General features: G+C 42.8%; 1 protein-coding gene across 2 annotated transcripts in view; it reads right to left on the minus strand.

Annotated features, from left to right (window-relative positions):
- Window positions 1–22,948, minus strand: part of zbtb40 (zinc finger and BTB domain containing 40) — a 101,868-nt gene that overhangs the window by 21,471 nt on the left and 57,449 nt on the right. For both annotated transcript variants that reach the window (XM_059638112.1, XM_059638111.1), the window contains 5 exons: window positions 16,178–16,600; window positions 13,836–14,042; window positions 10,600–10,764; window positions 5,871–6,085; window positions 868–1,030 (listed from right to left, as the gene is read on the minus strand). In XM_059638112.1, coding sequence (XP_059494095.1) covers window positions 868–1,030; window positions 5,871–6,085; window positions 10,600–10,764; window positions 13,836–14,042; window positions 16,178–16,600 — 1,173 coding nt within the window. The remainder of the gene's footprint in view (window positions 1–867; window positions 1,031–5,870; window positions 6,086–10,599; window positions 10,765–13,835; window positions 14,043–16,177; window positions 16,601–22,948) is intronic.

Genomic DNA, 22,948 nt, shown 5'->3' on the forward strand with positions numbered 1-22,948 from the left:
TTGAAGTTATTCATTATTTCTACTTCCACCACCCACATAGGCAGTGAATTCCAGTTCATTACCTGTAGAGGAGTGAGTAAAAATCGGTAGCTTTGGTGGAAACTCAGTCATAACCATATACTGCATAAAAAAAACTTCGTCATATTCCCTCTCAAATAACTCAAACGTTAGGTTATCTAAGTCTGCCATAATCATGTATGTCTCTATTAATTCTTCCTTCAATCTCCTTTCTACTAAAATCCTCCATCTCTGGAACCATTTTATCAAAAGGCTTCCGCATTCTCTTAAGAATGTTCACTCCTTTCATAAAGTAAGGCACCAAATCTGATTGAAAAATATGCTGGTTTGTCCCTGACCAGAGCTTAATAAAAGGTTCAGCACAGTGTTCCTGGTTTTGTACACAATGCCCCGATTTATGAAGCCCAAGATCACACAGACTTTACTGACCATTGTCTCAACATGTCCTGTTACCTTCAAAGATCTGTGCATGTGCACCTTCATGCCCTTCTATTCCTGCACATTCTTTAGAGTTGTGTCAGGTTTTACAAGTATGAAGTCAGTCTTTCCTGTTCTGCGAAGCCCAACACCACTATAATTAGAGATAATGGGAACTGCAGATGCTGGAGATTCCAAGATAATAAAATGTGAGGCTGGATGAACACAGCAGGCCAAGCAGCATCTCAGGAGCACAAAAGCTGACGTTTCGGGCCTAGACCCTTCATCAGAGCTCTCTGATGAAGGGTCTAGGCCCGAAACGTCAGCTTTTGTGCTCCTGAGATGCTGCTTGGCCTGCTGTGTTCATCCAGCCTCACATTTTATTACCACTATAATTAAGTGAGGAATCAAATTACGAAAAAGAGGTATTACCTGAATGGTCAGACCTCATGTGTTTATTCAGAGACGCTGTGCTTCCAAAGGGCTTTTCACATGCTGTGCACAACAAAGTGGCAAACTTTGGAGAGCGGTGATTCTGTGCTGCAAAGATGTCAGGGTGGTGGGTACGATTATGATACCACAGCCCAGAAAGTTGCTGCAAAACATATTACAAAAGGTGTGTATTAGGGAAGGCTGGATGCAGGCTGGTCATCTGAGACTCCGACTCACTTAACTTCTCCTCAATACCCTGACTTTCATTTAAATTTACCTGGCTAGTTATTCAAAAAATTACATATAAAAATAAAACAAAGAGAACTGTGGATGCTGGAAATCAGAAACAAAATCATAAATTGCTGAAAAACTCAGGTCTGGCAGCACTGTGGAAGAAAACAGAGTTAATGTTTCAACTCCAGTTCTGAAGGGTCACTGGACCTGAATCATTAACACTGCTTTCTCTCCACAGATACTGCCAGGCTTGCGGAGTCTTTCCGGAAATTTCTGTTTTTAGTCCAAAAACCTATCTTGTTTGTAAAGAAGAGATAATGGGAACTGCAGATGCTGGAGAATCTGCGATAACAAAGTGTGGAGCTGTATGAACACAGCAGGCCAAGCAGCATCTTAGGAGCACAAAAGCTGACATTTCGGGCCTAGACTCTTCATCAGTAAAGGGGGATGAGGAGAGGGTTCTGAAATAAATAGGGAGAGAGGGGGAGGCGGATCGAGGGCGGATAGAGGAGAAGATAGGTGGAGAGGAGGTAGACAAGTTAAAGGGGCGGGGATGGAGCCAGTAGAGGTGAGTATAAGTGGGAAGGTAGGGAGGGGATAGATCAGTCCGGGGAAGACGGACGGGTCAAGGGGGCAGGATGAGGTTAGGAGGTAGGGAATGGAGGTGCGGTTTGAGATGGGAGGAGGGGATAGGCGGGAGGAAGAACAGATTAGGGAGGTGGGGACGAGTTGGGCTGGTTTTGGGATGCAGTGGGGGGAGGGGAAATTTAATCTTGTGAAATCCACATTGATACCATTGGGCTGTCGGGTTCCCAAGCAGAATATGAGTTGCTGTTCCTGCAACCTACGGGTCGCACCATTATGGCACTGCAGGAGGCAGAGGATGGACATGTCATCTACGGAATGGGAGGGGGAGCTGAAATGGTTCGCATCTGGGAGGTGCAGTTGTTTGTTGCGAACCGAGCGTAGGTGTTCTGCAAAGTGGTCCCCAAGCCTCTGCTTGGTTTCCCCAATGTAGAGGATGCCACAACGGGTACAGCGGATGCAATATACCATATGGGCAAATGTGCAGGTGAACATCTGCTTGATGTGCAAAGTCATCTTGGGGGACTCTCTCTGGGACTCCCTTGTCTGCTCCACACTCCCATCCAACCCCACCACACCCGACACCTTCCCCTGCAACCGTAAGAAGTGCCACACTTGCCCCCACCCTCACCCACATCCCAGGCTCCAAGATGACTTTCCACATCAGATGTTCACCTGCACATCTGCCAATGTGGTATATTGCATCTGCTGTATTCGTTATGGCTTCCTCTACACTGGGGAAACCAAGCGGAGACTTGGGGACCGCTATGCAGAACGCCTACGCTCAGCTCGCAACAAACAACTGCGCCTACCTGCCGCGAACCATTTCAACCCCCTGCATTCCTTAGATGACATGTCCATCTTGGGCCACAATGATGCCACCCGAAGTTTGCAGGAACAGCATCTCACATTTTGCTTGGGAACTCTGCAGCCGAAGGGTATCAATGTGGGCTTCACAAGCTTCAAAATCTCCCCTCCCCAGACTATATGCCAAAACCAGCCCAGCTAGTCCCTGCCTCCCTCACCATTCCTCCCACCTCAAGCCCCACCCCCATCCCCTACCCACTAATCTCATCCCGCCCCCTCCTGACCCATCCGTCCTCCCTGGGCTGACACAGCACCCTCTAACTACCCACCTACATTCACCTTCACTGGCTATAACCCCACCTGTTTGACCTGTCCGTCTCCTCTTACCCTATCTTCTCTTTTATCCATCTGTCTCTCCCTGTCTCCCTATTTATTTCAGAATCCCCTTCCCATCCCCCATTTCTGAAGAAGGGTCCTGACCTGAAACGTCAAGCTTTCCTGCTCCTCTGATGCTGCTTGGCCTGCTGTGTTCATCCAGCCTCACACTGTATTATCTCAGATTCTCCAGGATCGGCAGTTAATTTATTTTTTTATTTGTTCATGTGGGACATGGGAATCACAGGCTTTCCAGCATTTATTGACCACTCGTAGTGGCCCTTGAGGTCGCGATGGTGACCTGTCTTCTTGAACCACTGCAGTCCACATGCTGTAGATTGACCCATAATGCCCTCAGGGAAGGAATTCCAGCATTTTGACCCAGCAACAGCGAAGCAATGGCAATGTATTTTCAAATCATAATGTGAGTGGCTTAGAAAGAAACTTGCAGGCGGTGGTATTCCCATGTATCTGCTGCCCTTGTTCTTCTACATGGAAGTGGTTGTTGGTTTGGAAAGTTCTGTCTGGGTTCTTGGATGAATTTCTGCAGGGCATCTTGCAAATTGTACACACTGCCACTACCAAGCGCTGGTGGTGGTGAGAGTGGATACGGTGCCAATCAAGTAGGCCACGTCATGAATGGTGTCAAGCTTCGAGTTTTATTGGACTGGCACCCATTCAGGCAAGTGGAGAGTACCCCATCACACTCCCAACTTGCGCCTTGTAGATGGCAGACAACTTGGTGAGTCACTCACTACATTATTCCCAGCTTCTGACCTGCTGATGTGGCAAATCCACTCAAGTGACTGCTTAATTGAAAGCCTGAGGATATTGAAAGTGTGGGATGGACATGTCATCGACGGAATGGGAGGGGGAGCTGAAATGGTTCGCAAGGGGGGGGGTCTTGTTGGAGATGGTCATTATCTGGCATTTGTTTGGTGTAAATTCTTTGAAGGAATGACACTATGGATAAAAGGGAGCCTGATTGCTAAGATCTGATGTGTAAAGTCCCATAGGAAAGCAGCTTCAGCTTTATACAATTTATACCAATGTCTTGTGTGAGCAGAGTGAAGATATGGTCACAAAACTTTCAAATGACACAAAAATATTGCTCTGTAGGAAGAAATAGATTGGTTGAGAGAGTGGTTAATAAAAAATCTGGTACAAAAAGAGTAATGTGGGAAAATGTGAACTTATTCACTCTGGTAGGAAGAATTAAAAAAGAGTATTACTTAAACGGAGAACGAATTCAAAATTTTGAGATGCAGCAGGTTCTAAGTGTTCTATTGCATGTGCCATAAAAGATTAGCATACAGGTACACCAAGTAATTAAGGCGGTCAATGGAATGTCATCCTTTACTATGAAAGGAACACAAAAGTGAGGATGTTATGCTTAAGTTACAAAATGCATTGGTGAGGGCATTTCAAATAATGTTTTGTTGGTCTTATTTAAGGAAGGACATAATTGTGGTTCAGAGGTTTAATAGATTGCTACCTGGGATCAACAAGTTGCCTTCTGAGGTAAGGATGTACAGGCTGAGTTTGCTTCACAGGTCTACAAAATCATGAGGGGTATAGACAGGGTGGATAGCAATAAGCTTTTTCCCCAGAGTGGGGGACTCAATTACTAGGGGTCATGAGTTCGAAGTGAGAGGAGGAAAGTTTAAGGGAGATATGCGTGGAAAGTTCTTTACAGAGGGTGGTGGACACCTGGAACGCGTTGCCCGCGGAGGTGGTAGACACAGACACGTTAGCGTCTTTTAAGATATATTTGGACAGGTACATGGATGGGCAGGGAGCAAATGGACACAGACTGTTAGAAAATAGATGACAGGTTAGACAGAGGATCTTGATCAGCGCAGGCTTGGAGGGCCGAAGGGCCTGTTCCTGTGCTGTGGGTTTCTTCGTTTCTTTCTTTGAGTTTAGGAGAATGAGAGGTGACTGGACTGAAGTTTCTAAATCTTGACAAGATGGTTGAGGAAAAGATGTTTTGTTTCGCGAATCAATCAGAACAGTGGAGCACAGTTTAAATGTAAGGGGTCGCCTTTTAAGGACAGAGATATAGAGGAACATATTTTACCCTCAAGGCCTGTTTAGCTTTGGAACACAGCTTCACAAGCTGGCAATGGCAGAGTCACTGAGTTTTTTTAAAGCAGAGGTTGATTGATTCTTGTCAGACAATAGAATCAAGAGTTATTGGGGTAGAATGTGGAACTTAAAAACACAAAAAAAATCACATGATCTTATTGGTTGGTGAAACAGATTTGAGGCGTTGAAGGACTACCTCTATTGCTAGGTCATACGTTTAAACACACAGACAAGCAAACAAACAAGTCCTTTGGCTAAGATAGTGGAGAGCTCCTGCTCATTACGAAGCTGTACTTTGGCGTGAATTATTGGCTTGAAAAGTGGGAAACTTGGGGACTAAATCAAGTAGTACAAATCTTTCAATTGGATAAACAATTGTTTAAAAAAAGCGAAATGTAATAGTCATACTGACTATATATAAATTATAACTGGTTAATTCTTATCCTCCCTGGTTCAAGGAAAGCCACAATCATGTCAAAAAAGCCACCACAACGTCGAGGAATCATAGCTGCTACCTCTCTGGCTCAAGTAGTTTCAATACAACACCACTGAATGAACGCATTATCCATAGAAACATCAGAAGTCTGTTTTTACAGGACACTTATTTAAAAATGCATTTCTATGGTAGTGACAGGTCAGTTCTCCCACTACACATTTTGGATGTGCACTTGGCCAGCAATTTCAATGCTAAAACTGATGGCAAAATTATATTAATTTAACAATGAGAGAAATTTAAAGCATTTCTAAGGACAAGGACTCTTGTTTGTCAATGTAATGTGACATTGATACACCTGAAGAATTACAGCGTCTTTCCAGACACTGCTACTGGTAAATGATCAAATCACACTGAAAGTCAAAAATATCAGAGCACAGTCTAATACGTGATTCTCAGAATGTGTGGCCCAGCTGCTCACCTGATAGGCCTTGTCACAAATGTCACAGTTATATGGCTTTCCACCAATATGCGTGACCATATGTCTTTCAAGAAGTGATGGTGCACTGAAGTTCTTGCCACAAATGTCACAGGGATTGTACTCAGGTGGATGCACATCCTGGATGTGCTTCTTGTGCTCCTCTAGGCTTGGAAAACTCATCCGGCATTTCTGACAATCATATGGGTCTTCCACATCTGCACAGATCAGAAGAAGGGTCACTAGACTCAAAACGTTAACTGCCTTCTCACCACAGATACTGCCAGACCTGCTGAGTTTATCAGCATTTTTTCTGTTTCAGAAAATATCTCATTTACATCAGCTATTTCTGTCAACATTATCTGGGGCCAAAATAGATGATCCCAATTTAGGAACGTTTGCTCAACTTACAAGAGGTCCTGTTGACCAACTGATCAAAACAATCACTGACTCAGAGAGGGCAAATCTCTTACTTGGAATTGGTGTGGCTTTGTAGTTGCACATTTTGGTCAGTTTTACAGCATATTAGACTGACAATGATTAAGGGGCTCCAAAATGGTGATTCCCAACCACTTACAGTGATAAATTATAGAACAATCAGCTCCTAGTCTAATTCAGCCACTTCATAGTTTAACAGGCAGACTGGGTTCAGTTAACAATTTAAAGACTTCAATGAGGCTGGAAGCCTCGTATTTAACTTTCCTTGTAAGGTTAACCAGGCTTTGTGAAACCTGGCAGCTCAGGATCGAATATACATGATTGCTTTACAGAGGGTGCGTTGATTTTTGCTAAGCTCGTCAACAATAAACAATGAGCCTTTGTTTGCAGGATTGGTTTCATGGATCAAACACCGCTTAATTTCAAACAGTTAATTTAGAACTCTAAAATGCATCTGCATCAACAATATAGCAGCACATCAGGCTAACAAGCTAGTAGCTCAGGTGCGCACATAATTTATATCTGTGAAGGGGAAATGAAGAAGCTTTTAATTGGAATATAATGAACCCAAAGGAAGCAAGACATTGAGCTAATTATAGAGACAAAGCACTTAATTTCAAAGACTGGTGTGCAACTTTGAAGTCAGAAGGTCATGTAAGTTTCAGGAAGTTGGAGTCTCCCCTTTCCTCTGCCTGGAAGTCAGGCTGAGTGATAGACATGGCTTTCAGTCAGGTAGGCAATACAACGCCAGATAGGCAGCAACTGGGAATGCATGTAAGGTTAGGTATGAGCGCATGATAAAGTGGGGACAGATCTGCCAACCCAAGTGCAGGTGGAAGCCTCACCTAACACACAAATAGGGCTAGGGACATATTTACATTTTCTCTGCCCTCCTGAGCTGCCAGGTTTCACAAAGCCTGGTTAACCTTACAAGGAAAGTTAAATACGAGGCTTCCAGTCTCACTGAAGTCTTTAAATTGTTAACTGAACCCAGTCTGCCTGTTAAACTATGGTGTGGCTGCATTAGACTAGGAGCTGATTGTTCCATAATTTTAATATCCCATTGAAGCTCAATCTATATATTGCTGGAGGGTCAAAATTTACCTGTTATTCAATAAGTTGTGGAGCTTTTGAGTTGGGGGGGGTGGGGGGTGTCTCAATTTTTTTTATGTTTCTGAAGCCTCCTTTCCTAAGTTATAAAAAACTGGACCTTCGAAAATACAAACACATTTTCTGCATAAAAGCAATTATACAATAAAATATATATTCCTCATTTTTGTTTTTATCTGTTAAAAATGTGATCAAATGCTTCAAATAGTTTCACTGACAGATTGCAGTTAGATGGGTAAACTATTCAGGCAAGTGCAAGATGTTCTTCCAAGTATGAAGAGTTCACTTTCAATAACTAGTTTTCTTCTGGTTAATTTTGGCAGACTACGAAGCCACATCACAGATATCTTGCTGAAACACTGCTATAAACCTTTTAAAACTTTTCAGATCTTCCTGCTGCTGACTCTGATGACCCTGGCTGTTTCTAAACCATCTTTACCAGCCCTCATGAGTATAGAATTTGAAACCAGAAAACATCTGACCAAATTGAACTTCTTTAAGACGGGTAAAGTACACTCTGCTCAGTGATATAATCCAGGAAGAGTCAGATTTCATATGTATATTGACATTTAGTCTCTTCACTTCATGCCTCGATCTCCACTTCCTCAGATTCATCATGCTGCCTGTCCAATGTTCAATACTGAATGATCAGAGATTTCCACTAATTAAATGCAAGTAAGGCTGAAGTGATGTTCTTCAGTCCCCAAGAATCATCTTCACCAACCTCTCACCAGATTCTTCATAGAATTTATACCTTTTGACTTGAACCAAGCTTCCAATTTCACATCCTTCCCAACACCACAACTGCCTATTTTCATCTCCATAACATTGCCAATCACCACTCCTGTTTCAGCCCATCTGTTCCATTGCTCTCCAGTCCATAGTGGAGTCCTGCCCATTCTAAGCTAGCCTAGCTTCCCATTTTGAGATCATTCAAAGCCCTATCGGCATCCCAACTCGCAGCGTGAGTTCACCTAACATATGCTTGCTGACTTAGTGACATCCATCAAGCAACAAGTTTTAAATCATCATTTTTGTTATCATATCTTTCAACAACCTCACTTCCCCAGTCTCCTGTATTATTCTCCAGCTTTACAACCCTCTGAGATCTCAACATGCTTCAAATTTCAATTTCTTGTGCAGGCTCCATTTTAATCACTCCATCAGCGGGACCATGCCTTCAGCTGCTTAGGTCTTAAGTCCTGGAAGTTGTCTAAATCTCTTCACTTCTCTTTCCTTTTAAGGATATGTTGATATGCATCTCAACACCATTCTCCTGCTTTCTTCCTGTAATCTTTGATCCCCTTACCAATCAACAAGCCATATACCTTGGTCTTAAATACACTGTTTTCCACAGATGCACCACCTTCTGGCTGAAAAATTCCACCTCAGCTCTAAAGCATGGCTGGATGAACACAGCAGGCCAAGCAGCATCTCAGGAGCACAAAAGCTGACGTTTCGGGCCTAGACCCTTCATCTGATGAAGGGTCTAGGCCCGAAACGTCAGCTTTTGTGCTCCTGAGATGCTGCTTGGCCTGCTGTGTTCATCCAGCCTCACATTTTATTATCTTGGAATTCTCCAGCATCTGCAGTTCCCATTATCTCAGCTCTAAAGCATTGTGCCTTCACTCTGCGGCTGTTCTCTTGGGTATCGTATCACCGAGGGGAAACATTTTCTCCATGTCCATGCTATCCAGCCCTCTCAGTATTCTGTAACGCTCAATCAAATGCCTCCTCATTCTTCCAAACTCCATCAAGTACAGACCCAGCGTCCTCACCTAGCCCCCATATGGCAAGTCCTTTATCTAGAATCAGAATCATCGAATCCCTACAATGTGGAAACAGGCCCTTCTGCCAACAAGTCCACGCCAGCCCTCAGAGCATCCGACCCAGACCCATCCCTTTATTCTATACATTCCTGACACCTATGGGCAATTTGGTTTGGCCAATCCACCATGCCTGCACATCTTTTGATTGTGGGAGGAAATTGGCTATGCTAAATTGCCTATAGTGTTTGGGGATGTGTGGATTAAGTGGACTACAGGGGGATGGGTCTGGTTGGGATGGTCTCAGGTTCGGTGTGGACTCATGAGGCCTAACGGCCTGTTTCACAGTAGGGATTCTATGGTCATTCGTTCATAACACAGACCCATGTAGTCACCGGTTGTCATTCTGAAAATGGTCCCTTTATCCTCATTCTCTCCCTTCTGCCAGTCAGCCAATTTTCTATCTATGCTTGTTCCTTGCCCCTAACACCAAGGGCTCTTTATGTTATTTAGCAGCCTCCTGTATGGCTTCTCGTTACAAGCCTTCTAGAAAATCCGAATAGACCTCATTCACTGGCTCCCCTCTGTCTGACTTGCTCATTATTTCCTCAAGGAATTCTCAGAGATTTATGCTGACACAGCCCTATTTTACCATGCTTGTCAGAAAAACCTTCACTCATTCAAATGCTCACTTAGCAGTGAAACTAATATTATCTTTCACCAACTAGAAGACAGGATTACTGCCAGCAAACTGGCTGAGTTTACTGAGGCAACTGTAGCAAGAGTTAGAAAAAATGACACCAGAAGAAATCCCAAATGCATGACAGCTACAAATGGGCAAAAAATGACAAAGGTAGTGAACCACACGAAAAGCAGTGATGGTCACAACAAGTAGAGAAAGAGTGCCCCGAAATGAGAACCACTCACTTAATTTACTTGTAAACAAAGTTCTACACCACATGCTTTACACTATTGCATTCCTTTCTTTGCAAGTTATTCACAGTCAGTTTGCGAGCATCATTAGTACCATAACAATTTATCAGCATGAGCAGCACAGAGACTCTATTCAATATCTTCAGGTTGAGCTTTTCTTCATTTAACACAAGATTCTGGATTTCTTCATTTTCTAGCTATTAATTCACACCTTTTTTAATGATATATATTAATGTATATCAATCATCTCCAGAAGTGTACATCATTTTTATCAAATGCCACCTGAAAATTCAATGCGATTAAGTGTCATCAGATTGAGATTATCAATCAGTTTTGCTACCTTGATAGATTGCACATCATGTGAAAGGCACACAGGGTACTACAGTTTGTAATGCCATTCTTTAAAGTAGTATATGAAAATACAGCAGGCAAAGGCAGCAGCTTCCGAACTTATTGCTAATGCAGAGTGCCTCATTGATACTCACTATGAAAAGATCGGAGGTGCATGGAGAGGCCACTGGCCTGGCTGAATCCTTTGCCACACTCTCGGCAGACATAAGGCTTGTCCCCAGTGTGGGTTCGTACATGGCGTGTTAACTCGATTGACTGGGCAAACACTGAATCACAGTACTGACACCCATACATTTTCCCTATAGAATGGTAAAAGATTCAGGAGTTTAAGGGCCATGACAGACTCCAGAACACTTTTTCTAGCAGATTGCAAAACTGTTCTAAACAAAGACAAAGAAAAACATGCCACACCTAAGATAACTATATGTTTTAAATTTTTTAACATTTTTAATCAACCTGTTCAGACATGTTATAAAATTCTACTGAAGCAGATGGGACTGAACCTAGGTCTACTGGCCCAGAAGGAAGGTGATCACCATTACACCACAACAGCTCTTATATACTGAGAATGGAGGAAAGATATTGAAAATAACAGATCAGAATCATTTATGGTAATTCAGACTAAATACAAAATATCTTGACCAAGATTGTATCACATAGAACCAAGGGTATTATATTCCTTAGAATTTTAAAAAATAGATATTTTTAACCAACTTGTTCAGACATGACATATCTCTAGAGTAAGTCGGTCTTGAATCTTGGCTTAAGACTCGTTATAGATTTTAAATATGTGTGCCTGTCTGTAGTGTGTATCTATATAAGGTAATGAATTAACTCTAATCTGATCAACCCAGACATCAGAAAATCAGAAAAGCTGTCGGCCATTCACCCCCTTGAACCCATTCTACCATTTAATTAGATCATGGCTCATCTGAATCTTAATTCCATCAACCTGTTTTTATACTGAAATCTCTCCTAACTCTTGTTCAACAAATTCTATCAATCACACTATTTAAAATTTCAACCGACTGCTAATCTCAACATTTTTGACGCAACAGAGTTCCAGTTTCCTCTTTGATAAGAGGTGTTTCCTGAGACCAACCCTGAACAGCATTAGTTTTAATTAAAAGATTATGCCTCCTTATTTTGGACTTTGTCAAGAAAAATAATTTACCTACTTGATTGAAACCATTCAATGTTAAGACAGACTAAAACTGTAGCCATAGCTTAACTCTTTTTGGATATATGGTGACATCACAAGAAATGAATCAAATTATTTGAGGATTGGCATCTATCATTTCTGGGATTTCAAGTGGAGATCAAGACAGATATGCAATTACATCTCAGGCTGAAGGCACAAATATTATGTTTGTGCTGATGTGCTGGGCTCGCACTTTTTTTAAGGATGGGGATACTTGTAGATGCTACTCCTCCAATCAGCTGTTTAATGTACCCTACCTTCTGCAGCACAGTGTGGAAGAACTGAGGAGGTTTGATCTGATACAATGGTTGTGGGATTAATGAGCTCCTTCAATTGAACAATACATCATAGTTCGACAATGCAAGCAGCTCTGTTTTCTAAGTGTGCCAGGTTGATATCTCATTTCTAGCTCTGTCTGGTGCAATACTCTTTCAATTCTTTTTTTGCAAGGTCTGTGCACGGCATCAGCTTCCAAAACCAGAAGTCAGTGCATTCGCAGACTGACCAACATGCATGGAAACTCACACCAACTGCAGAACTGTGCAGCTTGGAGAGAATATTGGCCAGGTATTGCTCCTCGAATGCCATCCTGTGTCCTTTGAACTCGGACTGATTCTCCAGTTTGATGGAGGAGTATGGGCTATGTCAGACTGTAAAATTATAGGCTGTGATCAAACAATTTCTGTTGTTGGCCCACAGTACCTCAAACATGCATGGTTACTAGAGCATTGACAGTTTACACATCTACCTTTGTTGGAGTGAAAACTTCCATACTATGACTATTTCCTGGTCCCTAATCTCATTAGTTTCTTCATCATTTTTTAAAAATTAACTAGTACTACATTCTATTATACACTGCATCTCAGCAACATCAGCTAAGTCTTTGAAGTGCATGCTGTTGGGCACCTAGCATTTTCTGGCACCATCTTGTGATCTCTCCAATGTTTTTAAACTATCAGGCTTCTTATGCAATTTCCAGAATTTTTCCGGGATTAGCAGAAATTTCCCCTAAAAGAATAGTGGGACAACTGACGCCAACATCTTTGGTTGTCATCACAAACTGGAGTTTGTAGCCACCAACTTCACACCTGGCAATGGTTCAAGACTGAACCAGATAGCTCAACTTTGGTGTCATATTTGACAGACATGAGATTTCAACTGCATTGTCACCAAGAACATTTACGTGCACCTCTGTAACACAGTTCAACTCTGCTCTTCTGCTGCCGAAATCCTCATTAAGGCATTCATTATCTCCCGACTTGACTGATCTATTGCAGCAGTGGCCAGCCTCCCACATTCGTCACTTTGGAAACTTGAGGCCTTCTGAAATCTGCTACCCAAGTCCTATTAGTGCCAAATTTCATTCATCCAACACTCCTGTGCTCGCAGGCTCCCTTGATCTGAAAATTTTATTTCATGTTTTCAAATGACATTGTGCTACTTTTTTTTGTAAGGCTTCTCCGGCTCCATGATCCTCTGGAATATCTGCTCTCCTCTAATCCAGTTTCTTTGAGAACTTCCAATTCGAAATACTCCACCAGTGGTAGCCACTCCTTCAGGTCTGGAATTCACTCCTTAAAAATCACCTAATCTCTATCTTGCTTTCCCTCCTATCAGATACTACTTAAAACAACTTGTTTGACCAAGCTTTTGGTGATCTGCTTGAATAATTTTGTTTTCATAGTGGTTTGGGGTAGTGCCTTTGGATAATTATACAGTGCCTTTAATAAAATGTAAGTTCCTGATTCTTTTTTCCTGTTACTTTCAGATTTGCTTCTTAATTGTTAATACACTCTCTTTCTCTTATTAGGTTTGCAAAAATGCATTGTATTCCTCAATCTTCAACTAATGTTCTTTTGTTCAATTAAACCATCTTTCTAAACAAGCTGAGTTCTTGTAATTTAAAGTGCGTGCACCAATTATCTGGTCGGTTTTGTGTCTTATTATCAGTTCTCGACTGAACTTTTCTCCCAATTTATTCTTTGGGCCATGCTTCATTTGCAATGGGAGGCTTTTGACTTTGACAAGTAAAGATGAAAGTCAATGCAGTCAATTATAAATATGAAAACTGTAGACAGAACTATCAAGTGCACTATGATGCCATTAAAATTCAGCAAATAAAAATCAAGAAAGTGACACTTTAGAGCAAAGTGGTACCACAGTTCATACCTTCAGAGTGCTTTTTTTTCATATGATAGGCCAATGCAGCAGCCTGCATAAAAGTCATTTCACAATACTTGCAGAGGAATGGTTTCTCCCCAGTATGCAGCCTCATGTGATTCTTTAGGGTGGAATTTGCTGCAAACTTTGCCCCACACTCACTACAAGAGAAAGGTTTCTCATCGAAGTGATCAGAACGTTTATGATACTGCATTCCTGCAAAGACAGACATTAGTAGAAATATAACCAGTCGCTTTGGAACTCTTAGCCGCCAGTTTTATCCCCCGTAAAGGATATGATAGCTTAATGGTCATGCTACAATAGTTCAAGAAATCATGAGTTAAAACTCTAGCATTGAGAACAGTGAAAGCAAATTTAATAAATAGGGTGATTTGTGGGCTAACACCAATGAATGGCTGTGGACGTTGGTGATCATTCATTGGGACATGCTAACTGGTTTATCCCAAACTCTTCAGAGCAAGGATCCTGTGGTCCTCCTGGTCTAATCTGTCTGCGACTCCAGGTCTACACAATGTGGTCGATTATTAGTGTTCTTGGGGCACATAGGGATAGGCAATGAATAGTATCTGCTGGTGTCACCTGCATCTCTCCAAACCACACCTTGGGGAGAGTTATGGGATGGCAATGAAATAACGTATAGGTATGGGAACATACACGAGGTAGAATAGAATATGGAAGGATTGATGAGGGATGTAAGTGAATAACAATTCACATTCTGAACTGCCAAGTAGTAGATCGATTATAAAATTGAAATGGCGAAGCAGGTTTCAAATTCTCTTGTACACTGTGCTTTTTCGAACTGCATCAGTACAGAGGTGTTTACCAATGGAGGGCTGAGTTTTGAAATTTGCTTAGCCATCAGAAATCTTGCTGGTGCACCAGGGTTCAAAATATTTTCTTCTTGCAGGGTCTGAGATTTCTTGAAGGCTAATTTGAGATTTTCAGGAATTCCCATCATTATCTCGCTAAAGGATTTCATTAACTGACACAATCATTTAAGTAACAATATCCTCTGCTTTTGTGTTGATCTATGGGGATTTGGATTCACACTGAAGCAGAATTAGAAGAATTCAGCAGTATTCCCACTAATAATCATTACTCCTTTTAACTCAAAATCACAACTCATAAGGAAAGCATTAATTTCCTCAACACCAGAGTTTTGAAACTGGTTCAAGACAACAGGCATGAGTTAGCAGAAGTGCTTCAACATATAACTGACACATTTCCATACACAAAATGACATCACTGTAAACACACATTCTATGGGCTGGTGTGGTCAGTGAAACCACTGCATGTTTGTCTCTAATTTAACCACTGTGTTATTAGCTGATCGGATGTAAGGCAGTTTAAAATGTGAGAACACACAAATGTAAATCTTTCTGAAAGATTAATGTCTGTTCAATATTATCCAATTCAAAGTGTTTACTACAATCCCAGTCATAACATGTCTCTTCCACTGACACCACACCATCCTCCGCCCCTCACCTCTCCACCACATCCAACAGAGTAGGGCCTGAACTCCTAAAGATTTAACCTGGAGGCTCCAGATGCAGTTGAGAGGATTTTATGAACTCAGTTTTCCTGTTCCCCTTTGATGAATATTCCTTGTTGAAAAGTCTAAAACAAGTTCCTACCCTAGTAACAACCCTCGCTTGCCATTTTCATCTTGCCCTCCCTCACTCTTGCAGATTATTTCTTTCAACCTTGCAGCCTCATTTTCCTCTCAGCCAATAGTCTTCCTCCCATGATTCCTTCCCTGAATTTGCTCACGGACACATTTTCCTCCCGCATTTCCCATTTGTACCCCTTTCCTCCTTCAGTAAATCATCAGGGGTTTGGGGATTAGAGGGGCGCATTTACATTCCACCCCCATGCATTTCGAACTCAGTTGCGCACAAGCTGTTGAACTTTGAGATAGCTGACTTGTGGTTGACAGCTCAGTTTCACAATATCACTGAAACATTTGCTTAGTTCTGCATAATCTCAGCAACTGTCAAAAAGATTGCCACAGGACAACCAATCTCTCACATGCTCCCTTCCAGGTCTCTGTGGCCATCCTAGGACATAAACTAACATAGCCCAGATGATTCATTAGGCCTCTATTCTCTGTTTTCGCACAGATCCTTAAGCCCTGTTAAGATTTTGAGTATAATGTAAATATTAAATAGGAGCATCATCAAGTTAATACTTCTAGAAAATATGCATTCAATATTTTGATTAATTTTTATTCTATTACACTGTCAATGTTTTCCTTCAGAAGTTGAAGCTTTTTCACTAACTGGTTTGTAACTGTTGACTCAACCAACTATATAAAAGAATTCCCCTCTAACCTGATTGATGAGCAAACGATTTCCCACAGATGTCACAAGTCACAGGAAATCGCCTCTTCTTTCCCTTTGGTGCACTGTGTGTTTCAACTCTGTGTTTTTCTTCATCCTTCTGGGAAGTCTGGATCTTGTCACCTTCCTTGCAGTTAATGGCTTTAAGGTGACCGAAACTGCGACAGCGGGTGAGATGCAGCTCAAGGCGACATTTAAACGTAAAAGACTTGCCACATGCGCTGCAGGTAAAGATTTGCTTAGCTCCTGATTTGGACTTGAATTTCTTCTGATCCAAGAATGGTTCACTGCCGCTGCCACTGTCTCTGTCATGGCCACTGACTTCTAAGTACTCTGCATCTTCTTGTTTCTCTTTATTTTGCAGGTCTTCTTTCTGATCCTCATACATGTCACTCCCTGTTTCTGCCATTAGTCCTGGAAATTTAGAGAACTACATTTATAGGCTCCAGACCTTATATCTGCAATAAAGGTTCTATAAATTTTTAAAGCAGCATTGAGAAGATTTATTAATAAAATATATGGTCACCCGTCATTTGAAAAAACGGTTACACTAGATTATTAGAGATAACAAGGTGTAGAGTTGGATGAACACAGCAAGCCAAGCAGCATCAGAGGGGCAGGAAAGTTGAAAGTTTGGGTCTGGGCCCTTCTTCTGGAATTATTTCTGAAGAAGGGTCCAGAACCAAAATGTCAGCTTTCCTGTCCCTCTGCTGCTACTTGGGTTGCTGTGTTCATCCAGCTCTACACCTTGTTATCTCAGATTCCCCAGCATCGGCACTTCCTACTATCTCTCATATTAGATGTCTCAATGATTTACTAGCTTAAACATAAAAGATTTGGTGGAAAATATAGGTGGTCTAATTAGTAAATTTGCAGACAATACAAACATTGGCGGAGTTGCAGATAGTGAGGAGGACCGTCAGAGGATACAGCTGGATACAGATCAGTTGCAGGCATAGGCAGAAAAATGGCAGATGGAGTTTAATCCAGATGAATGTGAGGTGATGCGTTTCAGAAGGTCAAGTACAGGTGAAAATTATACAGTGAATGGCAGAACTCTTAGGAGTATTGCTATGCTGAGGGCTCTGGGTGTACAGGTCCATTAGTCACTGAAGGTGGAAGCACAGATAGATAAGGTAGTTATAAAAAGGCCGATGACATGCTTGCCTTCATTGGAAGGACACTGAGTATAAGGATAGACAAGTTATGCTGTAACATTACAGAACTTTAAGTTAGGCCACATTTGGAATACTGCGTACAGTTCCAGTCACAACACGACCAGAAGGGCGTGGGTGGTTTGGACAGGGTACAGAAAATGTTTACCAGGGTGCTGCCTGGGTTAGCTATGAAGAAAGGTTGGATAGACTGGGTTTGTTTTCACTCGATCACAGGAGGTTGACAGACATTTAAAACATACAGAATAGCATAGATAGAGTGGAACATACCAGGTTTTTTCCCCCCCAGGGTGATGGGGTTAATTACTTGGGACACAGGTTCAAGGTGCAAGGAGGGTGTGGGGGGGGGCAGTTAAAAAGAGATGTGCAAGACACGTTTTTCACAAAGGGTGGTGGAGTGCTTGGAACATGTTGCCAGAGGTGGTGGTGGAAGTAGACACCAGAGCAGCATTCAAGACTCATCTGGTCGAATGCTTGAATTAGAAGGGAATAGAGAAATATGGATCCTGTCAGTGAAGACAGTTTTAGCATGGAAGGGCAAAACACGTCAGAGCAGGTTTGGAGAGCTGAAAGGCCTGTTCTTTGCTATTTGTACTTCCAAGTACAGAGCCATAGAGTCACACAGCACAGAAACAGACCCTTCAGTCCAATTAGTCCATGCCGACCATAATCTCAAACTAACCTAGTCATTCCTGCCTGCGCATTTCTTATTCATATACTTATCTAAAGGTCTTTTAGACATTGTAACTCTACTTGCAACCACCAATTCCACTGGAAGTTCATTCCACACATAACCACAGTGTGCCAAAAAAAAGGCCCTCATATCATTCTTTTTCAAGCCTTTCTCCTCTCACCTTAAAAATATGCCTCCTTGCCTTGAAATCCTCCACTCTAGGAGAAAGACACCTACCATTCATCTTATCTATACCCCTCATCATTTTATAAACCTCTATAAGGTCACCGCTCAACCTCATATGCTCTAGTGAAAAAGTTGCAGACTATCCAGCCCCTCTTTATAGCTTAAATCCTCCATTTCTGGCTACACCCTGGTATATCTCTGCTGAACCATCTCCACCTTAATAACATCCTTCCTTGAACAGGGAGACGGAACAGGATGTAGTACTTAAGAAGACAGACTATAAGACCATGAGACATATAGGAGCAGAAATTAAGCCATTAGGCCCATCGGGTCTGCTCCGCCATTCAATCACGACTGTTAAGTTCCTCAACCTCATTCTCCAGCTTTCTCTCCGTAACCCTGATCCCTTTGATAATCAACAGCCTATCTCAGTCTTAAATGTAGATTAGATTAGATTCCCTACGGTATGGAAACAGGCCCATCAGCCCAACAATTTGCTTATCCTGTAGCTGTATTGGCATCTGTTGCCTGTGTTCTATCTACTGAGATTTAGGCATTTTGGGTGAGAAAAATGATATCACTGGTTATGATACTATGAAGTTGGCTTTTCATTTAAGGATTTTATTTCAATATTTCAATGGGTGGATTGGCCAGGGGTGGATCAGCCGTGGGAAATGCAGGGTAGCGTGGATAAGGTGGGGGTTGGGGAAAAAAATGGGCGGCACGGTGGCTCAGTGGTTAGCACTGCAGCCTCACAGCGCCAGGGACCTGGGTTCGATTCCACCCTTGGGTAACTGTGTGTGGAGTTTGCACATTCTCCCCGGGTCTGTGTGGGTTTCCTCCGGGTGCTCCGGTTTCCTCCCACAGTCCAAAGATGTGCAGGCTAGGTGGATTGGCTGTGCTAAATTGCCCGTAGCGTTCAGGGGTGTGTAGGTCATGGGAAGATGGGTCTGGGTGGGATGTTCCAACAGGCAGTGTGGTCTTGTTGGGCCGAAGGGCCTGTTTCCACACTGTAGGTAATCTAATCTTAAATAAAAGTCCACACCGCCCCTTGAAGCATCCCACCCAGACCCATTCCCCCTATAACCCACACACCCCTGAACACTGCGGGAAATTTAGCATGGCCGATCCACCTAGCCTGCACATCTTTGGACTGTGGAGGAAACCGGAGCAACCGGCGGAAAGCCACACAGACACAGGGAGAATGTGTAAACTCCGCACAGACAGTTACCCGAGGCTGAAATCGAACCCGGGTCCCTGCTAACCACTGAGCCACCCTCACTGACCTGGCCTCCAAAGCCTTCTGTGCAGTGGATTCCATAGATTCACCACTCTCTGGTTGAAGGCCTTTCTTCTCATCTCCATTCTAAAAAGTCTTCCCTTTACTCAAAGGCTGTGCCCTTGGGAACCAGTCCTTCCTGCCAATGGAAGCATCTTCCCAACATCCACTCTGCCCAGGCCATTCAGTATTCTGTAAGTTTCAATTAGATCCCTCCTCATTCTAAATGTAGGGCAAGTACATCCTTCCTGAGAAGTGAGACCCAAAACTGTACTCAATACTCCAAATGTGGCCTGACCAGAGCCTTATAAAGGCTCAGTAGTACATCCCTTGCATCAAATCCTTTCAAAACAAATGTCGACATGGCTCTGGCCTTCCTGACAAATGCCGACATGGCTCTGGCCTTCCTGACAAACGCTGACATGGCTCTGGCCTTCCTGACAAACGCCGACATTGAATTTGTAGTTCCGGTTTCCCTGTTAAAGGAAGGAGCTCACCAAAGTCCTGTACAACATCAACATAACACCCCAACTCCTTTACTCAATGGTCTGAGCAACGAAGGCAAGGGTGCTAAATGCCTTCTTAACCGCCCTACACGTATGTGAAGCAAACTTCAAAGAATTATGTAACTGATTCCCTAGGTCTCTCCATTCTACAACATTTCCCAAGGCCCTATTTTTAATTGTACAAGTCTTGTTTTATCAAAATGTACTACCTTGCATTTATCCAAATTTAACTCAATTTGCCACTCTTCAGCCCATTGATCCAGTTGATCAAGAACTCTCTATAATCTTCGATAACCTTCTTCACTGTCCACTATACCACCAATCTTGGTGTCATCCACAAACATTCTGACCATACTTTCTCTATTTTCACCTAAATCATTTATACAAAGTGGACCCAGCACCGGTCCATGTGGAACACAGGTGGGCGTAGGCCTGCAGTCCAAAAAACAACCTCCCACCATCATTCTGTCTCTTGTCGATAAGCCAACTTTGCTATCAATTAGCAACCTTGTCCTAGATCCCATGTGATCTAACTTTACTAATTAGTCTACTACATGGAACCTTGTCAAAAGGTTCACATAAAGTCCACGTAAACAATGTCTACCGCTCTGCCCTCGTCAACCTTCTTGGTTACTTCCTCAAAAAAACTCTATCAAGTTTGTGGGACATCATTTCCATCACACAATAACATGCTGGCTAAACTTAATCAACCCTTGCCTCTCAAATGCATACAAGTCCTATCCTTCAGAATCACTTTCAACAACTTACCCACCACTGAAGTCAGACTCTCAGGTCTTTAGCTCCCAGACTTCTCCTTACATTCCTTCTTAAACAAAGGCACTGAATTTGCCAGTTATTTCATATCCTCTCTTTTGCTTTCCTGATCTCCCTCTAAAGCATGTCCCTACATTCTTTATACCGTTCATGAGATTCATTTGAACCCAGTCCTTTATATCTAATTTTTATTCTTGGCTAGAACCTCAATAATGCTTATTTAAGAATTGTTCTCTAATCCTAACAGCCTTAAGTTCTTTTTTAATATCTTTATTCATGGGGATGAGGATGTTCCTGGCAGAGGGTAGTTATGGGTCAAATTGCTGTGGATCTAGAGTCACATGTAGTCCAAACCAGGTAAGAATGCAAGATAACAAAAAAGTGTAGAGCTGGATGAATTCAGCAGGCCAAGCAGCATCTCAGGAGCACAAAAGCTGACCTTTCGGGCCTAGACACTTCATCAGAAATGAGGGAGGAGAAAGGGTTCTGAAATAAACAGGGAGAGAGGGGGAGGCAGATCGCAGATTGATAGTGGAGAAGATAGGTGGAGAGGAACAGACAAGTTAAAGGGGTGGGGATGGAGCCAGTAGACGTGAGTGTAGGTGGGGAGACAGGGAGGGGATAGGTCAGTCCGGGGAGGACGGACAGGTCAAGGGGGCAGGAGGATGTCAGTAAGTAGGAAACAGGGGTGGGGCTTGAGGTGGGGGGGGGGGGATAGGTGAGAGGATGAACAGGTTAGGGAAGCGGGATGAGCTAGGCTGGTTTTGGGATGCAGTAGCGAGAGGGGAGATTTTGAAGCTGGCAAAATCCACATGGGAACCCTGCAGCCCAGTGGTATCAAAGCGGAATATGAGTTGCTGTTCCTACAACCTTCGGGTGGATCGTTGTGACACTGCAGGAGGCCCTGGATGGACATATCGTTGAAGGAATGGGAAAGGGGAGTTGAAATGGTTCATGTCTGGGAGGTGCGGTTGTTTATGCGAACCGAGCAGAGGTGTTCTGCAGAGCGGTCCCCAAGCCTCTGCTTGGTTTCCCCGATGTAGAGGAGGCTACAACATGTACAGCAGATGCAGTATATCACATTGGCAGATGTGCAGGTGAACATCTGCTTGATGTGGAAAGTCTTCTTGGGGTCTGGGATGGGGGTGAGGGAGGTGGTGTAGGGGCAAGTGTAACACTTCCTGCGGTTGCAGGGGAAAGTGCCGGTTGTGGTGGGGCTGGAATTTGCATTCCAAATCAGACATTAGTGAACCAGATGGGTTTTCTGACGATCAACAATAGATTCAAGGTCATCATTAGACTCTTAATTCTAGATTTTTTGACTGACTTCAAAGTCCACCATCTGCCTGGATGTTTGTGAACCAGAGCCGTTGAGACCTCTCACTCTAATAGGAATGTAATGGCTCTGAATTCTCGTTATCACACTTTTGAAAGCTTCTCACTTATCAGACTTATTCCAGCTTTGTTAAATATTTAGTTTCAATATAAGGAAGTGGCAGGTTAAAGGACTACCGTTTAACAGATTGAAATCTTTTCACTTCTGCGATTATGCTTCATCAATTTAGTGAAATGAAAAGCTTCAATACAAAACAACAATACTTCAAATGCTGGAAACATGGTACCAAAACAGAAAATGAAAGAAACATTCAGGGCTGGAAGCACAGAGTCTCTACAGTGCGGGAATAGGCCATTTGGCCCGACAAGTCTACACTGACCCTTTGAAGGGCATCACACACAGACATATCCTTCACCCAATATATCCCATGGCTAGCACATCTAATCTACACATCCCTGGCCACTATGGGGCGATTCAGCAGAGACAATCCACCTAACTTGTGCATCTTTGGACTGTGGGAGGAAACTGGAGCACCCGGAGGAAACCATTGCAGACACGGGCAGAATCTACAAACTCCACACAGATAAAGAGAACAGTGCTAACCACTGAGCAACCATGCTGCACCATCTCTCCACAAATGCTGCCAGATCTGCCGAGTATTTCCAACTCACTGTTTTCATTACAAATGGAAAGCTTTTTCTCTCTGCAAATGAGCACAAAAGTATTGAAAACTTTGCACTAAACTGAATGGTTCACTTAGAGCCTGCTGCAGTAATTCAAAAACCCAGAGTGGTACAGAAGACATTCCTTCAACTTCATTTGCTCTTCCACTC

The sequence above is a fragment of the Stegostoma tigrinum genome, chromosome 28 (genome assembly GCF_030684315.1).
Source record: "Stegostoma tigrinum isolate sSteTig4 chromosome 28, sSteTig4.hap1, whole genome shotgun sequence".
Lineage (NCBI taxonomy): Eukaryota > Metazoa > Chordata > Chondrichthyes > Orectolobiformes > Stegostomatidae > Stegostoma > Stegostoma tigrinum.